At 41.5% G+C, this 27689-nt stretch overlaps 1 protein-coding gene across 1 annotated transcript in view; it reads left to right on the top strand.

Moving 5' to 3' along the window:
• The window catches only part of EXOC2 (exocyst complex component 2), a 254838-nt gene that overhangs the window by 129288 nt on the left and 97861 nt on the right, over window positions 1-27689 (top strand). Inside the window, 8 exon segments of the mRNA XM_038768085.1 lie at window positions 2597-2722; window positions 4413-4541; window positions 10618-10679; window positions 10914-11071; window positions 11337-11458; window positions 12963-13024; window positions 24659-24739; window positions 26708-26767. Coding sequence (XP_038624013.1) covers window positions 2597-2722; window positions 4413-4541; window positions 10618-10679; window positions 10914-11071; window positions 11337-11458; window positions 12963-13024; window positions 24659-24739; window positions 26708-26767 — 800 coding nt within the window.

Here is a 27689-nt window from a genome sequence, read left to right as displayed (position 1 = left end):
GCAAACTTGGCGTCATCCTCGACTCCGCTCTCTCATTCACCCCTCACATCCAAGCCGTCACCAAAACCTGCTGGTCTCAGCTCCGCAACATTAACAAGATCCACCCTTTCCTCTCCATCCAAACCGCTACCCTGCTCGTTCAAGCTCTCATCCTATCCTGTCTGGACTACTATATCAGCTTCCTCTCTGATCTCCCATCCTCTTGTCTCTCTCCACTTCAATCCATACTTCATGCCACTGCCCGGATTGTCTTTGTCCAGAAATGCTCTGGGCATGTTACTCCCCTCCTCAAAAATCTCCAGTGGCTACCAATCAATCTGTGCATCAGGCAGAAACTCCTCACCCTCGGCTTCAAGGCTCTCCATCACCTCGCCCCCTCTTACCTCACCTCCCTTCTCTCCTTCTACAGCCCAGCCCGCACCCTCCACTCCTCTGCCGCTAATCTCCTCATCGTGCCTCGTTCTCGCCTGTCCCGCCATTGACCCCCGGCCCACGTCATCCCCCTATCCTGGAATGCCCTCCCTCTGTCCATCCACCAAGCCAGCTCTCTTCCTCCCTTCAAGGCCCTGCTGAGAGCTCACCTCCTCCAGGAGGCCTTCCCAGACTGAGCCCCCTCCTTCCTCTGCCCCTTGTCACCCTCTCCATCCCCCCGTCTTACCTTCCCCACAGCGCCTATATATATGTATATATGTTTGTGCATATTTATTACCCTATTTATTTATTTATTCATTAATTTTACTTGTACATATCTACTCTATTTATTTTATTTTGTTAATATGTTTGGTTTTGTTCTCTGTCTCCCCCTTCTAGACTGTGAGCCCACTGTTGGGTAGGGACTCTCTCTATATGTTGCCAACTTGTACTTCCCAAGCGCTTAGCACAGTGCTCTGAACACAGTAAGCGCTCAATAAATACTATTGATTGATTGATTGATTGATTGATGTGCATGTTGCTATATGGTAGCCTAGTCAACCTTGCTACCATCACAATTGTCTAAGGCTGTACCATACTATCTAAAGGTTTGCTTTGTTGAGCTTTGAAAGGTTTTGGTTGGCTAGGCGTGCCGGAAGCAATTTGGTACATATCCGTGGACAACTTGAAAGCATTTGAAATTGAAAAGTTGACTACCCCAATCCATATGGCTATGATGATCCATATAATTGTGCTTATCCTAAAAAGCAGTCCTAGCTAATATCTTATGTGACTGATTCTAGAAAACAGAAATGAAAAGGAGCTCCTATCTGATTGATTTGTGGAGTTCTGATGATGTATTTAATCTTTTGATTTAGAAGCTTTCGTATGACTTATTCAAGGTTTTTCACTGATTCATTCATTCAGTCGTTGCAGAACACTGTATTGAGCTCTTGGAAAGTACAGTTCACTGATGGTCTTTGCCTGTGAATTAGAGGAGTTTACCCAGTGTTAGTTAAGGAATCCACATGATTTCACCATCTGTTCATGTCTCATCTGTTCATTGTCCTCAAGCGATTCAGGGAGCAAGTGGCATCCATGGGGTTTTGTTTTTGTTTTTATTTTATTTTTATGCTATTTTTTAAGCACTTACTATGTGCCAGGCAGTATTCTAACCCCTGGGGTAGATACAAGATAAGCTGGTTGGACAGAGTCCAGGCTCCACATGTGGTTCACAATTTTATTCTCCATTTTTCAGATGAGGTAACTGAGGTACCGAGAAGTTAAATGACTTGTCCAAGGTCATACAGCAGACAAGTGGCAGAGTGGGGATGAGAAAGCAGGTCATTCTGACTTCCAGGCTCATGTTCTAACAACTAGGCCACACTGCTTCTCCAGTAATTCTTCCAGTAATCTTAGAAATATTTGGTATGGCTGTAACAATGGAACTTTTTAGGAATGCTTTGTTACTGAAAAAATGAAACCTGTTCCTATAGGAAAAATATATCGTGATGATAAATGTGATATGCATTAAGCAATCACAATGTACTAAGTACTGGGGTTTATATGATAGAAGCAGATTGGACATGTTCCATGACCCACGTGGTGCTCAGAGTCTGAGGAAAGGAGAACAGGTATTTTATCCCCATTTTACAGATGAGGTAACTCAAGTGCAGATGAACACAGCAGGCACATGGTAGAGCCTGGATTCGAACCCAAATGCTGTAAATCCCAGGCTTGTGCACTTTCCGCTAAGCCACATACAACCTTCTGTAAACAGCATAGACATTGTCTTGTCTTTTGCTGCTAAGTCGTCTCCAACCCATGGCGATGCCATGGACATATCTCTCCCAGAATACCCGAACTCCATCTGCAAACGTTCTGGTAGTGTATCCATAGTTTTCTTGGTAAAATACGGAAGTGGTTTACCATTGCCTCCTTCTGTACAGTAAACTTGAGTATCCACCCTTGACTCTCTCCCATGCCGCTGCTGCCCAGCACAGGTGGTTTAGAAGTTATTAAACAAACAACCTTGGCTTTTCTTGGTTCTCACTTTCTTAGAAAATATAGTTATGGAAAAGTAATAGCGTAAAAAGATTTGCATCAGGAGTATATGGCAAATGCCTGTAATGAATGAATGAATACACATGCACATCAGAAATCAGATGCCTTTCTTTCCCCCTAGGTTATCCTGTGCTACACAGCACCATACTGGACATGGATGGGGACGCCCGACCCTCTTCTTTGAGCCACCTCAGTCAGACAGCTTCACTGAAACGGGGCAGCAGCTTCCAATCCGGCAGAGATGACAGTAGGTCTTTCATTTACTTATTTCTCATTATTTTTTTCTTTTTTAAAAATAGCATTTGTTAAATTCTTAGTACTCTGTGCCTCACATGCAGTAAATGCTTAACAAATACCATAGTTATTATTATTAGTATTATTAGTAGTAGAATGTGCCAAGCACTGTACCAAGCACTGGGGTTGATACAAGCTAATCAAGTTGGACACAGTTTTACCGTCTTAGTCCCCCTTTTCCAGATGAGGGAATTGAGGCATAGAGAAATGAAGTGAGTTTCCCAAGATACACAGCTGACAATTGGCGGAGTTGGGAGTAAAATTCAGAACATTCCGACTCCCAGGCCCGGGCTCTATTCATTAGGCCACGCTGCTTCTCTTTAATAGTTTGCTTGTCTGTTTCTAACTCCCTCTGTGGTTTTTAGTGTTTTTCCTAACTGGCCAAAGAGGTTTTCCATAATCCAGTTAATCTCTACTGTGACCTCAAACCACTGTCAGTGAAGATACATTATCTTTTCATTCTCCATTCCCTGTTAACTGAGTTGTATATTTAATATAAAAGTTTCTAGGTAACACATAACTTTCCCGTATAAAAGCATTGTGTGTCATCTGATTTTAGTTAGTTCTATTATTCAGATATTCTATATGATAAATGTCATTAAACTCACTTACCTGCCCTACTTTACTTTTAAAAGGAACTTGTGATGTGGGAGGGCCTAGTTTATTTTATATTCTTGAAAATAAAAATCTGCAACTGACTTCTGAAAATCACACTTTTCTAGTGAATTAGTGCAGAAGTGGCTGCAGATTTGTAACTACTCTTTTCATATTCATTTTTCTTGGATAAAGGAGTTATTTTAATTTATTTTGTGGTTTCCTTACTCTATATATGTATTTTTTTGCTTTAAAACTACCCCACAAACAAGTAAGCAGACTTGCCTTTCTGAGAGTTTAAAGATTTTTCCTGCTCATCACTTTGTTTGTTATCATTATTATTATTAATAATAATAATCATATCTATTGAGTGTTTACTGTGTGCAAAGCACTATGCTAAGTGCTTGGGAGAGTACTGTATAACATCAGACACATTCGTTGCTCATAATGAGTTTACAGTCTAGTTTGTTCTTCCTTCCCCAAACTACCAGGCACAACCAAGCAAGGGAGAAGAGTCCCAAGGAAGATGAACATTCAGTGGAAGATAGGTATTTATTGTATCACTAAATCCTGTCAGTTCAACCTTCAGAGCATCCAAACTGCTACCCCGCTACTATATTAATTCCAAACCTCCATGCTATGCCACTTAATCATTGTATCAATCTCCTTGCTGACCTCCTCGCCTCCTGTCTCTTCCCCACTCCTGTCCATATTTCACTCTGCTGCCCAAACCATTTTTCTACACAAACGTTCAGTTCATGTTTCCCCACTCCTCAAGCAACTACAGTGGTTGCCCATCTAGCTCCACCTCAAATAGAAACTCCTTACCATCGGCTTTAAAACACTCAATTACTTTGTTCCCTTCCTACTTCACGTAGCTGCTCTCCTACTACAACGTAGCCCACAAACTGGGTTGGGACATTTCATGATCAATAAGATTCTTGATATCTTTTCAGCTACTGTAGTAGAGCTGTATCACAGACACATTATTCTGTATTACTGGTTCTGTGGGGTCTTCATTTTCATTAGTCTTATTTTCTTTCTCTAAGCTTGGAGATATAAACTTCCACACCAAGTGGCCTTTGTTGAGAAGTTGACCAAGCTTGTTTTATGTTAGCTCCCTAAATTCTAGAAACTCTGGATTTCCTATGTAAATGGAAGCCTTTACAGTGAGGTATGTATGAGTTCTTCCTCTCCAATTTCGTTAAAATAAAATTGTGAATGGGTCACCTTCTTCAGAGTTCAGTTATTCAAGCTTTTGAAGTTGGAGGGAAATATTAAGGAAGGTAATAATGGAAGAAGGCTATACTGGCTTAGTCATTATTGGGTCTTTTTGTTGTTGTTTTTATGGTATTTGTACCACCTGCTGCCACTGTGTCAAAGGAAGTAACAGCAAAAGTGATGGTAACCCAAACAGTTCCACCTGAAATGGCTTATTTCTACCTGCCCATGAAGTCTTAGTGGCCATGATGGCAGTATTTTTCCTTTTCCCTCATCCTGCTTTTCCTTATTCGCTTTTCCTCTGCTCTCTTTTTCTCATCTCTCCCACTTCTTTTCACTTTCCCCCACTTTCTTCTTTTCATTGTTCCATCCTCTTTCCCTCTCTCATATTTTGTCCTTTCCTTTTCCCTTTTCCTCCTCTTTCCTTTCTCTTCCTCCTCCACTCACCATTTCCCTCAGCCATACTCTCCCCTTCACTGTCTTCATTCTTCCTTTCCACCACTTCTCTCCACTCTGTTTCTGGCCCTATCCAGAGCTGTAAATGGCTTCTTTCTCATTTAATACGGTGAAATTTCTGGCCACTTCATATCAGCTTCCAAAAAAATGCACCACTGTGATATTTTAGAAGTAGCATAATATATACCCCTGATGCTAGTGAAAATGAAAATGTTGAAGTCACCACAAGGATTGTGACATATTTTTTAAAAATTACCCACCACATTTTTGGGGGTTTGTTTCAATTTAAAAATCTGCTAGATTATCAGGCTATGGTCTTCATTTTCAGTAGCTCTAATAATTCAGTCAGTCATTCAATCAGTTATATTTATTGAGTTCTAATTGTGTGCAGAGCACTGAACTGCACACTTGTGAGAATATAACAGACACATTCCCATCCCACTATGAGTTTACAGTCTAGAGGACTGACTCACAGTCTAATAATTGGATTGTAGATCTCATTTCATGCTCAGTAATATTTAGTTATTGAGTACAATTATCCTTATGTTTTAATTTCATTGTTTAATTTATGAATGCACCAATTCTTCAAAATAAACTAACCAAAAGAACACAAATCTTTGTAATTCGTATTTTCTCATTTTCTTTTTTTAAAGGACAGTAACAACAGACTCTTGTGGGTTTTCAGTAATGCTAGATGACTACATAAAACAATTTCCACATCGTAACACTTTTGGGTCCCGGTTTTATCATGTAATTATACAGAAGCCCAGGTGAAAAGTTGAAATACAGTATTCAAAACAGCCTGTTCTCAGAATTGTTTTCACATGGAGATACATCGACTTTCTGAGTGAGGGTAGATTAATTGGACTTCCCTATTACCCAGGTCAAAATGATCACACTTAGAAAAGAAAGGAGAAGGAAACAATGTCATCACCACCTTTCAAATCTATTCTCTAATGGTGACTTTTTTTATGAAAATCTCAGCCTCATAAAAGCAATGTGGTTCAATGTGCTAAGCACTGACTTAGGTTTCTTGTCCTTACCACAGAGGAGAGCCTCTGCACCAGAAGTACTCTAGCTTCCTTTCCTTATCTGTTTTATCTAGATAATGAGTGTTACTTAGCATATGGAAAATGGGAGCAATTAATAATAATTATGGTATTTGTTAAATGCTTACTATGTGCCAAGCACTCTTCTAGTACCCTTCATGTCAGTAGTTAGGATCAGCGAATGGCAATGGAAGTCCCCCAACAAAATATTTGCCGTTCATTTGAATATGATAGGTACCAAGAATTAATGCTGATGATTGAAACCTCTTAGTGAGTGTTATGTAAGAAGAGAGGCAGACATTAAGGTGGGGATTCTGGGGGAAATGAGGGGGTTATAAAGATGGACTTGGCTGAAAATTTACCCCTAGGAAATTGTATTTCAAACCTTTAAAGTTGAAAAGGCCTGTGATTATTTTTTCTCAACTTTTACGTCCTATATTACAAACAACTGGTGTCAGAGGAGGAAAATTATTGAGGCCCTGTTCGTAGTTGGGGGTGGGGAGAAAGGGTTAGGGAAATGACCTATTAAACTCATCTCTTCTAAGAAGCCTTTCCTGACTAATCTTTCATTTCCCCACTCTATTTATCCTTGCTTCTGTCACTTATGTACTTGAATCTTTACCTCTTAAGCACTTTGATGCTCTCCCTACCCCCAGTCCCACAGAACTTATGACCGTGACTTATGACTGTATCATTATATTCTGCTCTACGTTTAATTTATTTTAAATGTCTGTCTTGTAGATTAAGGCAGGAATCATGTCTACCAACTGTATTTTACTGAACTTTTCCAAGTGCTTAGAAAAGTGCTCTGCACACAGTAAGCACCCAGTAAAATACTATTTCATTTGTCCCTGTTTCACTGACCCAAATTTGCAGCTGGGGAAATGTACAGAAGGAAGAAGAGCTGTCAGTTGGAGAAACAGAACTGTTGAGCTAGCAAGTTCTACTCCTTCATTCCCTCTTTGTCCAACACATCCACTTCCACTGGCCTGCTGGGAGACCTTGGGCAAGTCACTTAACTTCTCAGCGCCTCAGTTTCTTCATCTGCAAAATGGAGATTTAGTACCTGTTCTCTGGGAGCCCCGTATAATACAAGGACTGCTGTGTCCAACCTGATTATTTCTTATCTACCCCAGCACTTAGTACAGTGTTTAGTTCATAGTAAGTGCTTAACAAATACCATCATCCATCATCATTATAGTGTTCTGGGAGGTTAGATGTTTGAGATGTTTCCGTGTTCTAAGAGGAACAGTCTCCTATATAACTGTTGAATCTTTGCGATGTTTAATTTTCTCAGAGAAGCCACTGATGTTCTTTTGATCTTTGGCTAATTTTATGCTGACTCAAAGAGGTCACAGGATTCAAAGAAGCTTCTGATCTCTTGAAATCTCTTTTTAAGTTATAGAGTATAAGATTTCTCACTAAAACAGTTGCAGGGGGCAGAGAGCAGAACATTAATTGAATTATTTGACTCTTAAGTCCTACATTTGAAATGAAGCAGTTCTGGAGAACCTCATTTGCAGTTGTAAAGAAACTTTAACATTTTTTTCAAAGCTGAGTAAGTGCACTCTAGTTTCTCCAACCACCAGCTATCTAATAAATTTTTGTTGAATGAAAATACCTGTTTTTTTCAATATTCTGCTTAGAAGCATTTATTTATATTCTATCTAATATTGAAATTCTGAAAATAAATCCAGGTGTAAGGAACAAGGGAATAATAATTCATGGAGACTTGCTTTCATTTATTTGCAAGTGGGATTCGGAAGTCAGAAAGAGGAGCATCAATAAATAGAAAGAATACTATGAATTTTTTTACAGAATTTTATGCATGTAAACCTTTTCTTGTAATAAAAACTAAACGAAAGTCTTTTAAGATTCATTCATTCATTCATTCATTCAATCGTATTTATTGAGCACTTACTGTGTGCAGAGCACTGTAGTAAGCGCTTGGGAAGTACAAGTTGGCAACATATAGAGACAGTCCCTACGCAGCAGTGGGCTCACAGTCTAGAAGGGGAGACAGAGAACAAAACAAAACATAGTAACAGAATAAAATAAATAGAATAAATATGTACAAGTAAAATAAATAGAGTAATAAATACGTACAAACATATATACATATATACAGGTGCTGTGGGGAAGGGAAGGAGGTAAGGTGGGGAGGACAGAGGGAATGAGGGGGAGAGGAAGGAGGGGGCTCAGTCTGGGAAGGCCTCCCAGAGGAGGTGAGCTCTCAGTAGGGCCTTGAAGGGAGGAAGAGAGCTAGCTTGGCGAATGTGGGGAGGGAGGGCATTCCAGGCCCGGGGGATGACGTGGGCCGGGGGTCGACGGTGGGACAGGCGAGTACGAGGCAGGTTGAGGAGATTAGCGGCAGAGGAGCGGAGGGTGCGGGCTGGGCTGTAGAAGGAGACAAGGGAGGAGAGGTAGGAGGGGGCGAGGTGATGGAGAGCCTAAAATGTCTCGTATTTTTTGAGCGTTAAAAAGAGACACAATTCTGAGAAAGTTCCAATCGATTACTCGTAAGGAAAATGCTTCTAGCTGCTGTTGCCAAAAACATCGTTACCAGCAGGTGTCACTGTGGATTCATGAACAACTTTTGGAGTTGTGAACTTGACATACTTTTTTCAGTTTTAGGGGTTGATAAGTTTGAGTAGGAAAATGTCTTTTATCATATGATTTCACTGGGGAAGCTAAATGTTTTGCTCTTTTGAAACCCACCGACAAAAGCATAGGAGAAAAATCATTTTCCTTACCAGCTGTAGTAAATGCAGATATGATTTTCTTCAGTTAGGCTTACCCATTTGGGACTTGGGCTGTGCCTGATATGTGATGTTGATATTCATCCTAGCGCTTAGCCTAATGCTTGGAACACTGTAATCTTTCAATAACCATAACTAACTATAAGCTATGCCAAAAATGTATTGCCATTTGGGGAGAAAAATCCATCTAAAATGCTCAGGTTACTTCAGTGCATTAAAAAAAATGAAAGGGCATTCATTTCTAAGTATATATTCTTTATATTAAAGTACATATTCCACTCCTCTATAGCATGTGATGTATCCTCTCTATTACTTCAAGTGCCAGGAAACTGGATTGGAATGTTGTTTTTCTAGTTTGGTATAAAGCCAAAAACTTGTTGGCAATTTTGTTCATGCCCTAAATGATCATTGTAGTAGAAGATGACTAGTACAATGATTGTACCCTTTTAAATGACAGTTGTATTTCATACTAGAAAGAGGTACTAATTATGCATGTGCATGCATATTTGTTGTTCAGGTTCAGTGCTTGATCCCCTTCTGTTCTCGATCTACACTCACTCCCTTGGTGACCTCATTTGCTCCCACGGCTTCAACTACCATCTCTGCGCTGATGACACCCAGATCTACATCTCCGCCCCTGCTCTCTCCCCCTCTCTCCAGGCTCGCATCTCCTCCTGCCTTCAGGACATCTCCATCTGGATGTCTGCCCGGCACCTAAAACTCAACATGTCCAAGACTGAACTCCTTGTCTTCCTTCCCAAACCCTGCCCTCTTCCTGACTTTCCCACCTCTGTTGACAGCACTACCATCCTTCCCGTCTCACAAGCCTGCAACCTCGGTGTCATCCTCGACTCCGCTCTCTCATTCACCCCTCACATCCAAACCGTCACCCAAACCTGCCGGTCTCAGCTCCGCAACATTTCCAAGATCCGCCCTTTCCTCTCCATCCAAACCGCTACCCTGCTCGTTCAAGCTCTCATCCTATCCCGTCTGGACTACTGCATCAGCCTTCTCTCTGATCTCCCGTCCTCGTGTCTCTCCCCACTTCAATCCATACTTCATGCTGCTGCCCGGATTGTCTTTGTCCAGAAACGGTCTGGGCATGTTACTCCCCTCCTCAAAAATCTCCAGTGGCTACCAATCAATCTGCGCATCAGGCAGAAACTCCTCACCCTGTCCATCACCTCGCCCCCTCCTACCTCACCTCCCTTCTCTCCTTCTACAGCCCACCCCGCACCCTCCGCTCCTCCGCCGCTAATCTCTTCACGTGCCTCGTTCTCGCCGGTCCCGCCATCGACCCCCGGCCCACGTCATCCCCCTGGCCTGGAATGCCCTCCCTCTGCCCATCCGCCGAGCCAGCTCTCTTCCTCCCTTCAAGGCCCTACTGAGAGCTCACGTCCTCCAGGAGGCCTTCCCAGACTGAGCCTCTCTCGTCCCCCACTCCATCCCCACAATTTTACCTCCTTCCCTTCCCCACAGCACCTGTATATATGTATATATGTTTGTACATATTTATTACTCTATTTATTTATTTATTTATCTTACTTGTACATATATATCTATTCTATTTATTTTATTTTGTTAGTATGTTTGGTTTTGTTCTCTGTCTCCCCCTTCTAGACTGTGAGCCCGCTGTTGGGTAGGGACTGTCTCTATGTGTTGCCGACTTGTACTTCCCAAGCGCTTAGTACAGTGCTCTGCACACAGTAAGCGCTCAATAAATACGATTGATTGATTGATTGATTGTTCTTCTTTTTAAAAACATACAGCTGAGATGTCAGGCCACATGGAAAGATCAAAGAACATAAGGCAAAGGCAAAATTACTTCAAGGTAGGTTAAGCATATGGGCTTTTTATTTCAGATGCTTCTTAACCTGGGGTAAGAAAAATAGAATAATTCACCCATAATATTTTATAAATAAACCCTATGACAAGAAAGCAGATTTTCAAGTTACTGTTTATTATACTTTGTCCTGGATTGTTTAAGTAGTTGGTAATTAGTAAAAAAAAAAAAATCACCAATTTTTTTTAAAGTATATTTCCAATGGTTTCCATCTGTCCTTAGAAAATGATTCAGGAGGTGATGTACTCCTTGGTGAAACTGATCCGTGGAGCGTTGCTTCCTTTCAGTCTCAGAGAAGGAGAACTGAAACAGTTTGGGAGATGGAAGATGACGTCTGAACTCTCTGGCCAGTGTCTAACTCATGTCATTCCCACTGTAAGGTAAATAAGGACACTTGGCTCCCCAAAATGACAGAAAAGTAGAAAAGGTACTACCATCTGAATAAATGCATAATCTTTACTAGTTCTAGGAACAAAATTTCACTGGGCAAAACCCAATCTGCTTGAAGCTAAATAACAATCTGTTCTGTAGTATTTCCAATAACAACAGCTTTCCATTTCCTTTTTGAGAACTTTGTAGCAATGGCCACATTCTGTAGCTAAATACATTCAGGTAAAAGATAAATGTGTTTTCCTTTTTTTAAAGGCTTACTTCTGAATCTTTGACTGCCCTTGAAATTCCAAATGATTTGTTACAAACTATCCAGGACCTTATTTTGGATCTATGAATCCATTTTGTAAAGATCACCTTACAACACACAGCTGAAGGTAAATTGAGAAAAATTGGAAACAGTACTGGTGAATGTGTCTGATTGTATGTACTAAGTGTAAGGTATATGCTAGTTTTCTACTGCTTTTCTGCTAGGAAGACTCAGTTGTGCCATAAACATGTGTTTTCACACATGTGTTATAGGAGAAATGAGAGTACCTGATACAGAGTAAATCTTAGGACTTTTTTTCTCTCCCTCCTCCACCACTTCTCCTTGCCTCCTTTTCCTCCCTCACCCACCCCATCTTGTTTACCTTTTTTTCTTTTTCTTTCTTCTCTCCCCCTCATTCTCCATCCTTTCTTTTCCTTCTTCTTTCTTTCCTGACTCTCACCCCCTTTTTCTCCCTTTCCCCTATCCCCCATTTTCCCTACCTCCTCTAAAGTCCCCCTCAAATACTCAGTCCTACTAATGTCCTCCACTTGAAGTTCATTCTTGCACTCAAAATGCAAAATGGGCAGTCCAGGTCTTCGGTCCACCACCAGCTACTATGTGTCTCAATTTCCTCCTCTGTAAAATGGGAACACTGTTACTAGACCATCTCCATCTCACAAAGTTCTACTAAGATCCAGTTAGCTGCCAATTTTGAATTTCTGAATTTTAGGCTCAGCAGATAAGGGAGGATCCACCTGTAAGAGCTAGCTGGAAGAAGGGAAGCAATGCAGAGTTCTAGAAATTATCAGGAAGGCCCACCCAAAGGTCCACCGAGATTGACAGAATTCAGGCACTGTTGATTATCACATGTCGACACCCTTGCCTAGTACCAAGCTTGATATGTGATAAATTCTTAATGAGTGTGGCAGTAAACTCCTCTATTTTTGGAAGAATACCACTTTTATGGCTGTAGGATCAGATATGTGTAATAATAATAATAATAATGATGATGATGATGATGATGATAACTGTGGTATTTGTTAAGCACTCACTATGTGCCAAGCATTGTACCACGCACTGGGGTAGATTCACCATAATTGGGCCACACGTGGTGTTCACAGTCAAAGTAGGAGGGGGATTAGCTATTGAATCCCCATTTTGCAGATGAGGTAACTGAGGCACAGAAAAAGAAGCACAATAACTTGCCCAGGATCACACAGCAGGTATGTGGTGGAGATGGGATTAGAACCCAGATCCTTTGACTCCCAGGCCTGGGCATGATGGTGAAAAGGCAGCATCAATGATCAAAGATGCCTAGATGCACTCGACAGGCCTTATTCTGAATCTGGATAGAGATGTGAAAGAACTCTCAGAAGCTGTGATTATACTGTTTAGCTGAGAGTTTTCCAGAGTGGGAAGAACACTGGGTAACTGTTCTCTTTAACCATTCTATACTGAATATGCTAATCTGAGCCTCACCAAATGAAGGAGAAATGTTCTAATAACTTATACCACATTTTACTTGCAAACCGAGTCATCCCAGGAAAACCACAACTTGACAGTTTATCTTTATCATGATAAAGTTCAGTCAGTTAAAATGGAAATTAATTCTCTGGTTGTTTTTCATACAGATACAAGAGATAAGTCGAAAAAAGAAGACTGGATTATTGAGAATGAAGGACTGACCTCTCTGGTGAGTTAAAGTTCTATTTTTAAATATTTGTTATCTTTGCAGTTAATATTTAAATTGCCATAGGGCAAAAGTGCTACCAAACACAAATGTCAAAACATATAAACAAATAAAATATACAACAGCATAATGGGCAAATGCATATGTTCACTGAAGGGTATACACAAGAGCTCTATTAGATTATTGTAGATTAGAGTAGCAGCGTGGCTCAATGGAAAGAGCACGTGCTTGGGAGTCAGAGGTCATGGGTTCTAATCCCAGCTCTGCCACTTGTCAGATGTGTGACTTTGTGCAAATCACTTAACTTCTCTGTGCCTCATTGACCTCATCTGTAAAATGGGGATTAAGACTGTGAGCCCCACGTGGGACAACCTGATTACCTTGTATCATCCCCAGCGCTTAGAACAGTGCATTGCACATAGTAAGTGTTTAACAAATGCCATTATTATTACCATTATTATTATTGTCATTATTATTATACCCTTTCAGGATGATGACTGTGTCTCCTACCTCTGTTGTGCTTTCTCAAGTGTTTAAAACAATGCTATGCACACATTCAGTGCTCGGAAAGTATTCTTAATTGCTGAAGGGATTCAGGAATTTTTGGTTCAATGGGCAGTATTTGGAGTTAATCTGGAAAGATTTTATGGTGGAGATGAGTTTTTAGTAGGGAGTTGGAAAAGCGGGATGTTATTCGATGATTTGTGTGAAGAATGCCTTGTAGGTAAAAAGAATTGGAGTAACTTGGTTGCCGGAGAGTCATATGCATTAGGTAGTAAACCTCTTTGCTTGAAAGAAGCAAGGGAGCCTGAGTTGGGGGGTAGTGAGTTGAGGGGAGCTGCTTAAATGAATTGAGGTCCTTTACTCCTATTGCAATCCAGAATTTAAATTAGATTCAAGTGACAGTTGCAAGTGAGTATAGGTATCTGCCAAGGGGAATGACATGATTAAAGCAATTTCTATTAGAGTATAATCTTGGCGCCATTGATTCAATGAATTGAGACTATAGAAGATTTACAAGTAAACTCTTGCAGTAATCCAAGTCTTAGCACCATTCCGCTCATAAAACAAAGAATAATCAACCCAGCTTTCATCCAGAGGATATTGAGAAACAATTGCCCTTTGCCCACTACTGCCAACGTATTCCTGCTTCAGGCAGAGAATCACTCTCTGAGCAAAAGCAGTCTTTACCGTCTCCCTCCCTGCCTCAGTTGTCCCGGTCCCTGTCCCTCAGTGTATCTCTGTCCCTCAATGTACCTAGTTGTCAATATATTTTAGTATTTGTCCTTCCCGTTAGGGGATAAGCCCATAGTGGGCAGGGAATGCATCATTTTGTTACTCCCTTTACTTCCCAAGTTCCTTGTTCAGTGCACTACATCAAGTGCGTACTCAATAAATGCTACAATTGCCATAGCTCCTACTACAACTTAAGGTAAAGGAACCATCTTTTTCCAGTTATCAAAAATACCATACCATACCATAAAAATACTGTAATAGTGATGGTATTTGTTAAGCACTTATTATAAGCCAAGCACTGTTCTAAGCACTGGGGTAGATACAAGGTAATCAGGTTGTCCCACGTGGGGTTCACAGTGTTAATCCCCATTTTACAGATGAGGTAACTGAGGCACAGAGAAGTTAAGTGCCTGGCCCAAAGTCACACAGCTGATAAGTGGTGGAGTCAAGATTAGAACCCAAGGCCTCTGACTCCCAAGCCCGTGCTCTTGACACAAAACCAGTAACATTATCATCACCACCAGTAACATTTGAGTGCCTCTTGCTTGCAGTACACTGTTGTAGACACTTGGGAGAGAACAAAATAGACATGACTCCTGCTGTCAAGAGGCTCCAAGTCTATTGGGGCATGCCTACTTAAATAAATCAAGGATAGGGAATGAATACATGTTATATAAAAGTGGTATGAGGGTTGTGATTAACTTAAGTATTAGGTGGCGCAGCAGGGTTTTGAAGATGGGAGATGCTATGAACTGTTTGAGTTGGAGGGGAGGGAGTTTTACGCAGTAGAGAGAGTTTGAGCAAGAGGTCACTAATGGCAGAGACAAGAATGAGACACAGTTGAGTAGGTTAGGTGAAGAAGAAGAAAGATTGGGAGCTGGGGTATGATGGAAAAGAACAATGAGTAATTAAGAGGGAGAAAACTACTAGAGTGCTTTGAAGTCTGTGGTCAAGAGATTCTGCCTGATGTGTAGAAGAATGGGTGACCGTTGAAGATTCCTGAGAAATGGTGATGTTTTAGAAAAATCATCTGGGCATCAGTGTGAAGTATGGGCTGGAGAATGAGGACTCAGGAGGCAGAATGCAAGAGTCAAGCCAGGATACGACAAGTGCCTGGACCAATGTTATAGCCATTCAGAAGTAATGGAAGAGAAAGATTGTGGAGCTGGGAGGCAACATGACCTAGTGGAAAGAACATGAGCCTGGGAAACAGAGGACCTGGGGTTCTAAACTTGGCCTTTCTGCCTACCTGCCTCATGACCTTGTACATGTTACTTAACTTCTCCGAGCCTAAATTTCGTAATCTGTAAAATGGGGATTAGTATCTGTTCCCCTCCTACTTAGAGTGTGAGCCCCCTGTGGGACAGGGACTGTGTCTGAATTACATATCTCCTCACTGTGCCTCGTTCTCGCCTGTCCCCCCGTCGACCCCCGGCCCACGTCATCCCCCAGGCCTGGAATGCCCTCCCTCCCCACATCTACCAAGCTAGCTCTCTTCCTCCCTTCAAGGCCCTACTGAGAGCTCACCTCCTCCAGGAGACCTTCCCAGACTGAGCCCCCTCCTTCCCCTCCCCCTCCTCCCCCTCTCCATAATAATAATAATAATGATGGCATTTATTAAGTGCTCACTATGTGCAAAGCACTGTTCTAAGCGCTGACGAGGTTACAAGGTGATCAGGTTGTCCCACGAAGGGCTCACAGTCTTAATCCCTATTTTACAGATGAGGTAACTGAGGCCCAGAGAAGTTAAGTTATTTGCCCAAAGTCACACAGCTGATAGTTGGCAGAGCTGGGATTTGAACCCACGACCTCTGACTCGAAAGCCCATGCTCTTTCCAGTGAGCCACGCTCTCCATCCCCCCCGCCTTGCCTCCCACAGCACCTGTATATATGTATATATGTTTGTACATATTTATTACTCTATTTATTTATTTATTTTGCTTGTACATATCTATTCTATTTATTTTATTTTGTTAATATATTTGGTTTTGTTCTCTGTCTCCCCCTTCAAGACTGTGAGCCCACGTTGGGTAGGGACCGTCTCTATATGTTGCCAACTTGTACTTCCCAAGCGCTTAGTACAGTGTTCTGCACACAGTAAGTGCTCAATAAATACAAATGATTGATTGATTGATTGATTGATTGCATATTTACCCTAGCGCATACTATGGTGCTTGGCTCGTAGTAAACACTTAACAAATACTATTGTCATTACTATTATCATTATATGTTATGGAGGAAGAACTAACGAGGTTGAGCCATAGAGTGAAAATGAGGATTGAAAGAAATGGAGGAGCCAAGGACAATTCCCAGGTTGTGGGTTTGAGAGATGTGGAGGATGGTGCAATTATTGTTGACTGTAATGGTAAATGAAGTTCAGCAGATTTGTGTGGGGGCCAGTGCCGAATTGTATTTTCCAAGCACTTAGTACAGTGCTCTGCACACAGTAAGTGCTCAATAAATATGATTGAATGAGTGAATAAAGGGACAAGATGAGTTTATTTTTAGGAATATTGAGCTTGAAATACCAGTATCCACTTAATAGATGTGCTGGTGGCAGGTGGAAATCTGAGATTTTTCTGAGGAGGAAGGTCGGAGCTAACCAGGTAGATTTGGGGATCATCTTCTTGGCTCCTACTATGCAGCAGGCCACACCTTGGAGGGATTCTGGTATGAGTGAACCAAAAACCTTTAGGCAATGATTTGAAAAGACCAAGTCAACTTTGTCAAAGATTGCCTCTCCGTTTCTCTTTTGTGGCTTTCCCGTAACAGCTATCAAGGACTCTTCCTGCCAACTCAACCAAAGGCAAGAACCAAATTCATTCATTCATTCAATCGTATTTTTTGAGCGCTTACTGTGTGCAGAGCACTGTACTAAGTGCTTGGAAAGTACACTTCAGCAACAAAGAGAGACTATCTCTGCCCACAATGGGTTCAGAGTCTAAAAGGGGTTTGGGGTGGTGGGATGGGACCTCAGATAGCTGGACCATCCCATCTGATTCAGGACGCCTGCTCACATCACTTTTAGTCATGATAAGATACCTGAGGGATGTGGAGGTGTGGTCACACTGATCACTACCCGGGAACACATACCTGCTGCCAAACCCACAGAAAGCACTATATTCTGGTCACAGTATATGGGTTGATCTGCTCTGTGATATCACATTCCTATTATTGGACAGAGGGCAGCATACACATGCTATCCCTTCATTTCTTCCCCTTCCTTCTCTGTAATGTACATTAAGAATCAATCATATGGAGCTTGTACTGTGTGCACAGCAGTGTAGTAAGTGCTTGGGAGAGTACAATGTAACAGAGTTTGTATGCTTTCCCTGGACTTCTCTTTCATAAACGTCCCCTCGATATTTCATAAATATTCCTAGTTTGTGTCACAGGGTCCATGTGTATGCTTTCCCAGTGCTTTGTGTGGTGCTCTACACACATAAACATTTAATAGTGCCAGACTGCCTGACTGTGTGGAGTTTGGCTCTTGTGAAAACACAGATTCTTCCTTCAAGGTTTTAACATTATAAAAAAAATTAAAAATACCAAGCTAAGGAGGAATATTGCCGTCTTTCATTGTAGCCTCAATATCTGTGCAGCTGTAAAATCATTGATTTTTGCTTAATCTGCCTTTATTACTACAATGCAGGAAGATTACTGGACTGATTAAGGTAGATAATCCACTTGAAAATGTTTTCCTAGCCAGCCAAATGACTACCACAGAAACATGGTTGCAGTTAATAAAGTATCTTATCTGCTAGTGAGAAATTTCAACCAGAGTGCACTAGTTAAGTAGTCATTTTGGCTCACGCAAACTATAAACAACCCAAAGCTAGATTCAGAGAAAGTAGGTATTTTGGGGAAGGAAACAGGAATGACTAATGACCCAAACATTAGAGTCCTGTTTAAAAGCAACTGCAGGTATTAGATTTACATGACAATTTACATGGCTGTAATATATAAAGTGTTAATTCCTAGTCCTTTTGCAAAAGGTCATGTCATCGAAAATAGTACCCATAATGGTAGTTCTGAAGGAAGTTAAGTGAAAGTCCTTGATGTGAAGTACTTAGCTTTTCATGGATGAAAGATGGCCTTTCATCCTTATCCAAAATCAAATAATTTATTACTCACCTACTTTTCACTTATATAGTAAATCTCCTCACATCATGTAACATTACATTTTATACTTGGAATATACTTAGTTTTTTCTCCATAAATCTCTATAGGCAAGGTAGAAAACAAATGAAATAGTTGAAGCATTCCTATTGTATTTGATTTTTAATTGGAAAGATTTACTACCTTTTCTTTCCTAGTTAGCTAGTTGGGAATAAATGCTAATCTCTCTGGTTAAGTTTAGTAATGAATGATAATCTTAACCCAGTATGACTGTTCTTTCAGGCTTAGACAACAAATGAAGTTTATCTTCAATTTGAACTTAGTTTGCAACATTCTGAAACAGCTCATTTTAGAGCATCCGGTTTTCTTTGCATCTGAAAAGTGGCTTCCATCTTTCCTCAACTCATATTACATTTCTGAGAATTCATTTTTCATTAGAACTGAAATAGTGCTAACGCCTTGTTGTCAGTTAAATTGGCTGATAGATGGACTTGGTATGGATAACATGACTTAAAATATCTTCATAGAGAAAACAAAGGACTCGGGACTCAAATTCCAGTTTTTCTAGAATACTAATCTCCCCTTTTATTTTCCTTTTAACGTGCTGGACTGTTTTAAAAAAACAAAACTTCTCTATCTTGAGGCTGTTCTTCAGCTCCAGTCAACAAATTGAACTTTACAGCTTCCTCTAGAATAAGATTCTTCATTTAGAGTAACAGTGTTGTTTTAATTGTCTTGCAAATTCAGTCAATCAATCATGCTTTAATTCTGCCCTCTCGTCTGCCCTGTAAAAGGATTTTTCCATTCTTATTGATACCATTGCCCATTGCCCTCACCAGTTGTTCTGGGCATTAAAATCGCTGATCAAACCCCTTGTCCCCCATCTCTAGCCCCTAATGATCTGGCCACCAACTTTATTGAGAAAATTGAAGCTATCGTGCATGATCTCCCTAAAACTTCCCTGTTCTTCTCTGGTCTCTCCCTCCTCCTGCATCTTTTTCAACTCTCCCATCTTTTCCAACAGTATCTCAAGAGGAGATCTGACATTTCTCAAAATACAAACACACACACACATACACACACGCACGCGTGCGCGCGCGCCCCCCCCCCCCGCCACCGCCGCTCATCTGAATGAATCCCTTTATCAAAGTACTTGCTCCCTCCCTCTTCAACTGATTGCTCTCTGATGGCTTCTTCCCCACTGCTTTCAAATATGCTCACATATCCCCTGGTATGAATAAAGCCCTCCCTTGACCCCATGGCTCCCTCCAGCTATCATCCTATCTCCCTCCAACCATTACTCGTCAAACTCCTTGAGTGAAGTCATCTATACTCACTGTCTCAGCTTCCTCTCCTCCAGTTCTCTCCTTGATCCCCTATCAATCAATCAATCAATCATATTTATTGAGCGCTTACTGTGTGCAGAGCACTGTACTAAGCGCTGGGGAAGTACAAGTTGGCAACATATAGAGACAGTCTCTACCCAACAGTGGGCTCACAGTCTAGAAGGGGGAGACAGAGAACAAAACCAAACATATTAACAAAATAAAATAAATAGAATAGATATGTACAAGTAAAATAAATAAATAGAGTAATAAATACGTACAAACATATATACATATATGCAGGTGCTGTGGGGAAGGCAAGGAGGTAAGACGGGGGGATGGAGAGGGGGACGAGGGGGAAAGGAAGGAGGGGGCTCAGTGTGGAAAGGCCTCCTGGAGGAGGTGATCTCTCAGTAGGGCCTTGTCCGGGCCCTGGTCCGGGCCCCTGCCTCCACGCGGGCTGGGAGCATCCCAGCCACCTGGGCTGGGGGGAACAGACGGGGAGATGGGACTCGTGTGTGTTGGGGAGCGGTAAGAGGGAGCATCCTGGGCCCCCCCCACCCACCCCAATCAGTGACCTCTGACCTCTTCTTCCCCCAGCCCCGTCCCCTGCCCGCTGCCTGACCCTACTATCTGGTATCCGTCTCCTTCATTCCGTATAAACCGCGCTCTCAAAGATCACAATTGATCTCCTTCTTGCCAAATTCTCTACTCAATCTTAATTTTCCTCAACCTCTCAGCTACCTTCATTCATTCATTCAATCATATTTATTGAGCAATTACTGCAGAACACTGTACTAAGCTCTTGGGAAGTACAAGTTGGCAACATATAGAGACGATCCCTACCCAACGGTGGGTTCACAGTCTAGAAGGGGGAGACAGACAACAAAGCAAAACATATTAACAAAATAAAATAAATAGAATAAATATGTACAAGTAAATAAATAGAGTAATAAATATGTACAAACATATATACATATATAGAGGTGCTATGGGGCAGGGAAGGAGGTAAGCCAGGGTGGGGAGGATGGGAAGGGGAAGGAGGGAGAGAGGAAGGAGGGGTAAGGCCTCCTGGAGGAGGTGTGCTCTCAGTAGGGCTTTGAAGGGAGGAAGAGAGCTAGCTTGGCGGATGTGTGCAGAAGGGCATTCCAGGCCAGGGGGAGGAAATGGGCCAGGGGTTGATGGCGGGACAGGTGAGAATGAGGCACAGTGAGCAGCCGAGGAGCAGAGGATGCAGCTGGGCTGTAGAAGGAAAGAAGGGAGGTGAGGTAGGAGGGGGCAAGGTGATGGAGAGCCTTGAAGGCAAGAGTGAGGAGTTTTTGCCTGAAGTGTAGGTTGATTGGTAGCCACTGGAGATTTTTGAGGAGGGGAGTAACATGCCCAGAGCGTTTCTGCGCACAGATGATCTGGGCAGCAGCGTGAAGTATAGATTGAAGTGGGAAGAGACAGGAGGATGGGAGATCAGAGAGAAGGCTGATGCAGTATTCCAGTTGGGATAGGATGAGAGATTGAACCAGCAGGGTAGCAGTTTGGGTGGAGAGGAAAGAGCGGATCTTGGCGATGTTGTGGAGGTGAGACCGGCAGGTTTTGGTGATGGATTGGATGTGAGGGGTGAACGAGAGAGCAGAGTCGAGAATGACACCAAGGTTGTGGGCTTGTGAGACGGGAAGGATGGTAGTGCCGTCAACAGTGATGGGAAAGTCAGGGAGTGGGCAGGGTTTGGGAGGGAAGATAAGGAGTTCAGTTTTGGACATATCAACACTATCAATCACTCCCTTCTCCCGGTAACATTATCCAGTCTCCTAACTCCTAATCCTAATCTTCCCACCTAAATTCTGTCTTCTCCCTGATTTTTCTATCACTATAGACAACACCACCAGCCTTCCTGCCTCACAAACCAGTAACCTTTGAGTAATCTGTGTCTCATCTATCTCATTTTACCCACATATTCAGTCTATTACTAAATCCTGTCAGCTCAACCTACACAACATGGCTAAAATCCACCCTTTCCTCTCCATCCAAACTGCTGCAATGTTAATCCATGTGTTTTATCCTGCCCCACCATAGTTACTTTAGCAACTTCCTTGCTGACTACGATGCCTCCTGTCTCTCCCCACTCCAGTCCGTATGTCACTTAGCTTCCGGCATCACTCTTCTAGAAAAGCATTCACTTCATGCTTTCCTACTCCTCAAGAATCTCCAGTGGTTACCCATTCACCTCCACATCAGAAAGAAACTCCTTACCATCAGCTTTAAACCACTCAATCACCTTCCTACCTATCTCCATTCTACCTCATCTTGCTGCTCTCCTACTACAACCCAGCCCACACACTTTTCTCCAGTAATGCCAACCTCCTCACTGTACCTCAGTCTTGTCTGTCTCACTGCCAACATCTCTCTCACATCCTGACTCTGGCCTGTATAACACCCTCCCTCTTCATATCCAACAGGCATTTACTTTGCCCACCTTCAAAGACATACTGAAGGCATATCACCTCCAAGAGGCCTTCCCTGACTAAGCCCGCCTAAGCTCTTTCATACTTTTTTCCCCACTCCCTTCTCTGTTGCCTGATTTGCCTCCTTTTCTCACCACCACCTCCCACCAGCCCCACAGGACTTTTGTACATATCTGCAGTTTATATATATATATATATATATATATATATATATATATCAATATCTATCTCCGCCTCTAGACTGTAAGCTCATTGTGGGCAGGGAATGTATCTATATAATACTCTCCCAAGCACTTAGTGCTCTGTACCACCTGTCTACATGTTTTGTTTTGTTGTCTGTAATCCACCTTCTAGACTGTGAGCCCATTGTTGGGCAGGGACCGTCTCTATATGTTGCCATCTTATACTACCCAAGCACTTATTACAGTGCTCTGCATACAGTAAGCGCTCAATAAATACGATTGAATGAATGAATGCACACAGTAAGCACTAAAAAAATATGATTGACTGACAGTATAGTGTTCCGCACAGTAAGCACTCAGCAAATATGATTAATTAAATACTGCATTCATATTACATTATCTTAATAAGGTATAAATGAGAAGTGAGGTGAAAAAAGTTCATTTTAATAATAATAATGGTATTTATTAAGCACTTACTGTGTACCAAGCTCTGTTCTAAGTTCTAGGGTAGATACAGGGTAATGAGATGGTCCCATGTGGGGCTCACAGTCTTAATCCCCATTTTACCTGTACAATTTACAGGTAACTGAGGCACAGAGAAGTTAAGTGACTTGCCTAAGGTCACTCAGCAGAGAAGTGGCGGAGCCAGGATTAGAACCCACGCCCTCTGACTCCCAAGCCTCTAGGCCATGCTGCATACTATCCTTTGTTGAAGAAATTAAAAAAATAAGGTGTCAGTATTGAATATCTCTTAATTCATCAGTATATCATTCAACAGGCTTTGTTGACTGCTTATTGTGTGCAGGTGCAGGACACTACACTGAGAGCTTGGGAGGGTACAGTAGAGTAAAGTAGAGCCATCCCTGTCCTCGGGGAGCTTGCAATCTGGCTTGGAGATAATAAATGAGTTCAATACATATAACTAATGTATTGTACAGTCTCAAGTGCTCCAGTGCTCTGCACATAGTCTGTGCTTCTCAGACTAAGCCCCCTCCTTCCTCTCCCCCTCCCCATCCCCCCGCTTTACTCCTTCCCCTCCCCACAGCACCTGTAAATATGTTTGTATGTATTTAGTACTCTATTGATTTATTTATTTTATTTGTACATATTTATTCTATTTATTTTATTTTGTTAATATACCTTGTTTCGTTGTCTGTCTCCCCCTTATAGACTGTGAGCCCACTGTTGGGTAGGGACCGTCTTTATATGTTGCCAACTTGTACTTCCCAAGCGCTTAGTACAGTGCTGTGCACACCGGAAGCGCTCAATAAATACAATTGAATGAATGAATGAATGAATGTGCTCAAATACCACTGATTGATGGTATTTAAAAGAATGAATATAGTTAAATTATGTAGATAAGCATTTTTAAACTAATTTTACTTAACCACTATAAATCTAAAGTCTATTTTAAAAATTTCACAGTCTGTGATCTTCATGTGTTACTGTGAAATGCCAATTCTTCATATCCTTTCTCTGAAACCTGTGATCTTCTTATTGTCCAAAGTGGTTAAGTATTATCACTGTTGCGAGCATTACTTATAGTGACATCTGGTGGTTTCAAACCATAGTGGAGCAGGTAAAATAAAAAATGGCTCACATAAATCATACTGTTTTATGTTTTATGAACTTTCATTTCTTTACCTGAGAAAGTGAGTTTGATGAAGTGGATTTTCGAAATGGTATATACTCAGGAATTCCCAATCTCTCTCTCTTTTTCTGTATTTTTTAAGCACATACTATGTGTCAGGCACTGTACTAAGAGCTGGGGTATATACAAGCTAGTCAGATTGGGTACGGTCTTTGTCCCATGTAGGGCTTACAAGTCTTAATCCTCATTTCACAGCCGAGGTAACTGATACACAGATAATTTAAGTGGCCTGCCCAAGGTCACACAGCAAACAAGTGGTGGAGCTGATGGAGCCAGAATTGGAACCCAGGCTCTCTGGCTCCAGGCCCTGTCTTTATCCAGTAGCCCATACTGCTCAATTGCTTTCTATTGAAGTTTGATTGTTTTAGTTTTGCTTTTAGAGGTATGTTTCATTCCAGTGCTTCCTCTTCTTATTTTATAAGATCATTTTAAAGGAAAATTTTTGAACAACATTTATTAAAATACAGTTGCATTTGGGTAAACTAAATTGCAGCCTTGTGACATATTGAAGGTTCCAAGTAATGAAATGTGGAGCTTTGAGGACAATGACTTTTAAAAATAAATTATTTTCTCCACCTTTTCCCTAGTCAAAAATACCCAATGATAAATATGTTGGTTATCATCCCTTTGATTAAAATTTTAACAATTTCATTTGTTGTAATTTTCAGCCATCTCAATTTGAACAGTGTATTGTGCATTCCTTACAGTCAATCAAAGGAGTTCGAGAGTGCAAATCTGGAGAGACTAATGTAAGTTTTCTTTTCCATTTAACCTTCTCTTCCCTTTTTTAGATGCATATATATTCCCGTGGAATAATTGTGAGTTATAGTATTTCTTAAGTTTGAATTTAAAAGGTTTAAGCTAATAAGATGTGCAACTGCTTTAATTTTTCATTCCAGGATAAGTAGATAAAAAACCAAATAGTATTAAGCAGTTTTCACGTGGCTCATTACAGTATGGATTCCATTTTTATGTTGCATTTCTCTTAGTCTTTACTTGGAAACCCTTGTATAATGTTACCTTGCTCTTCGAAGTCATGATACACAGTGAACAATAATTGCACAGAAGTGCTTAGTTCAGTGCTCTGCACAAAAAGTGCTCACTAAATGCCACTGATTGAGAAGGGAAAAAAAATCAATGTACTGTCTAAACTATACTTTATTGCAATTTTAAGAATACCATAGTGGCAATTTACCAGAGCAGCTTTATTAAATTAGTGTGCAACTTAAGTTACCTGAAAGTCACTTTCTAGACAGTGTTACTCCTCACCATACAGAAGATATCATCAGACTGATGGCAGCAAAGTCCATTTATAATGCTTCTCCTAAGCGTCTTGGTCACCCCACATTATTGGTTAGCTATTTCAAAAAAACAATTGAGGTTGGAGAGGTCATTTGGTAAATTTCTCTATCCTAAAGTGGTGTTAGAAGTGTACAAAGGACCCCCTTCCCTGGATCAGAAAACAGGACACACTGTAGCAAGTGGTCTCTCTAAATCCTCTATTTCAGAGGGTGGTACATTTATTTTCCATGGTTTGGTCATATTACTACTAGTAGTATTTCCCATCACTGTTGATGGCACTACCATCCTTCCCATATCACAAGCCTGCAACCTTGGTGTCATCCTCGACTCCGCTCTCTCATTCACCCCTCACATCCAAGCCATCACCAAAACCTGCTGGTCTCAACTCTGCAACATTGCCAAGATCCGCCCTTTCCTGTCCATCCAAACCTCTACCCTGCTCGTTCAAGCTCCCATCCTGTCCCGTCTGGACTACTGTATCAGCCTCCTCTCCAATCTCCCATCCTCCTGTCTCTCCCCACTTCAATCCATACTTCACGCCGCTGCCCAGATTGTCTTTGTCCAGAAACGCTCTGGGCATGTTACTCCCCTCCTCAAAAATCTCCAGTGGCTACCAATCAACCTACGCATTAGGCAGAAACTCCTCACCCTTGGCTTCAAGGCTCTCTATCACCTCGCCCCCTCCTACCTCACCTCCCTTCTCTCCTTCTACAGCCCAGCCCGCACCCTTCACTCCTCTGCCGCTAATCTCCTCACCCTGCCTCGTTCTCGCCTGTCCTGCCGTGGACCCCCGGCCCACATCATCCCCCTGGCCTGGAATGCCCTCCCTCTGCCCATCCGCCGAGCTAGCTCTCTTCCTCCCTTCAAGGCCCTACGAGAGCTCACCTCCTCCAGGAGGCCTTCCCAGACTGAGCCCCCTCCTTCCTCTCCCCCTCCTCCCCGTCTCCATCCCCCACGCCTTACCTCCTTCCCTTCCCCACAGCACCTGTATATATGTATATATGTTTGTGCATATTTATTACTCTACTTATTTTACTTGTACATATCTATTCTATTTATTTTATTTTGTTAATTTGTCTTGTTCTCTTTCTCCCCCTTCTAGACTGTGAGCCCACTGTTGGGTAGGGACCGTCTCTATATGTTGCCAACTTGTACTTCCCAAGTGCTTAGTACAGTGCTCTGCACACAGTAAATGCTCAATAAATATGATTGATCGATTGATTGATTAGTATTATTGTTACCATACTATCTTGTATCTGCCCCAGGTCTTAGGGCAGTACTTGTCGCAACGTAAGCCCTTAGCAGATATGACAGTTATTATTATTATTATCATTATCATTATTATTGTCATTTTTATCATTAACTATTAAACTGACAGTTCTTTTCTATTTAATTATAATAATTTTGTTTTACAGGTTTTTAAGCAACCTAAAACCCTGGAGGAGGTTTGCCAATTGAGCATTAATATCATGCAGGTAATTCTCACTGTGAAAATTGAAATTATTTCCAGAGGCCTGAAAAAGATTTCATTCATTTAATCATATTTTTTGAGCGCTTACTATGTGCAGAGCATTGTCCTTAGTTCTTTTTTTGGTGACAATAATTGCGTGAGGCAGTTGAAATTGTGTGGAGTATGTCTTGATAATGAAAATGGCATGTACCCTCCAGCAACAGTTAAGAAAATACACTCAGAACCTTTTAGGTTACCAGAATGGGAACAGGGAGCAAGCTCCCAGCATTTGAGAAACTTGATTCAGTTAAGTATCTCAGCAGTCATGTGAAGTACTAATGAAAAGAGCACCTCTTTTGTCATCAGAGATGATAGGGAAGGCATAATTCCTACATATTCCTAAAATTACTGAACCTCTGAGAGGTCCTAATTTAGTACTCTCTCTCCAGTAAATTACCTCGCCACTTTAGATATATTTCTCTTTAGATCATTCATCATGAAGGAAAATTTGCAGTTATAAATGGATTGTCTGAGGGAAAGGATAAAGGAAAGCTAAGAAAAATCAATTCTTAGTGGAAAGAGCCAAGGTCTGGAAAGCAGGAGTCCTCAGTTGTAATATGCCTGCTGCGAGTCCTGGGGCAAGATGCCTAACTTCCCTGTGCTTCAGTTTCCCCCTCTGTCAAATGAGGTTTAAATACTTGTTCTCCTTCCCCCTTACTTAGACTGTGAGCCCCATGTATTACAGGGACTCTGATCTTATTAATCTGTGTTTGTCCCAATGCTTAGCACATAGTGAGCACTCAACAAATACCACAGTTATTATTGTTGAATATATAGTAATTAATCTTGGCAGGATGGTTTATCACCATAAATGGCCAGTTGACTTCACTGGGAAAAAATAAAGGCTAGAATTGGTGATCCTCCTCTCCTCCCTTCCCCTTTTCTGC

The sequence above is a fragment of the Tachyglossus aculeatus genome, chromosome Y2, assembly GCF_015852505.1.
Source record: "Tachyglossus aculeatus isolate mTacAcu1 chromosome Y2, mTacAcu1.pri, whole genome shotgun sequence".
In the NCBI taxonomy this organism is placed as follows: Eukaryota; Metazoa; Chordata; class Mammalia; order Monotremata; family Tachyglossidae; genus Tachyglossus; species Tachyglossus aculeatus.
The sequence above is the reverse complement of the archived record's forward strand: the minus strand, read 5'-3'. Positions and strand labels throughout refer to the sequence as shown.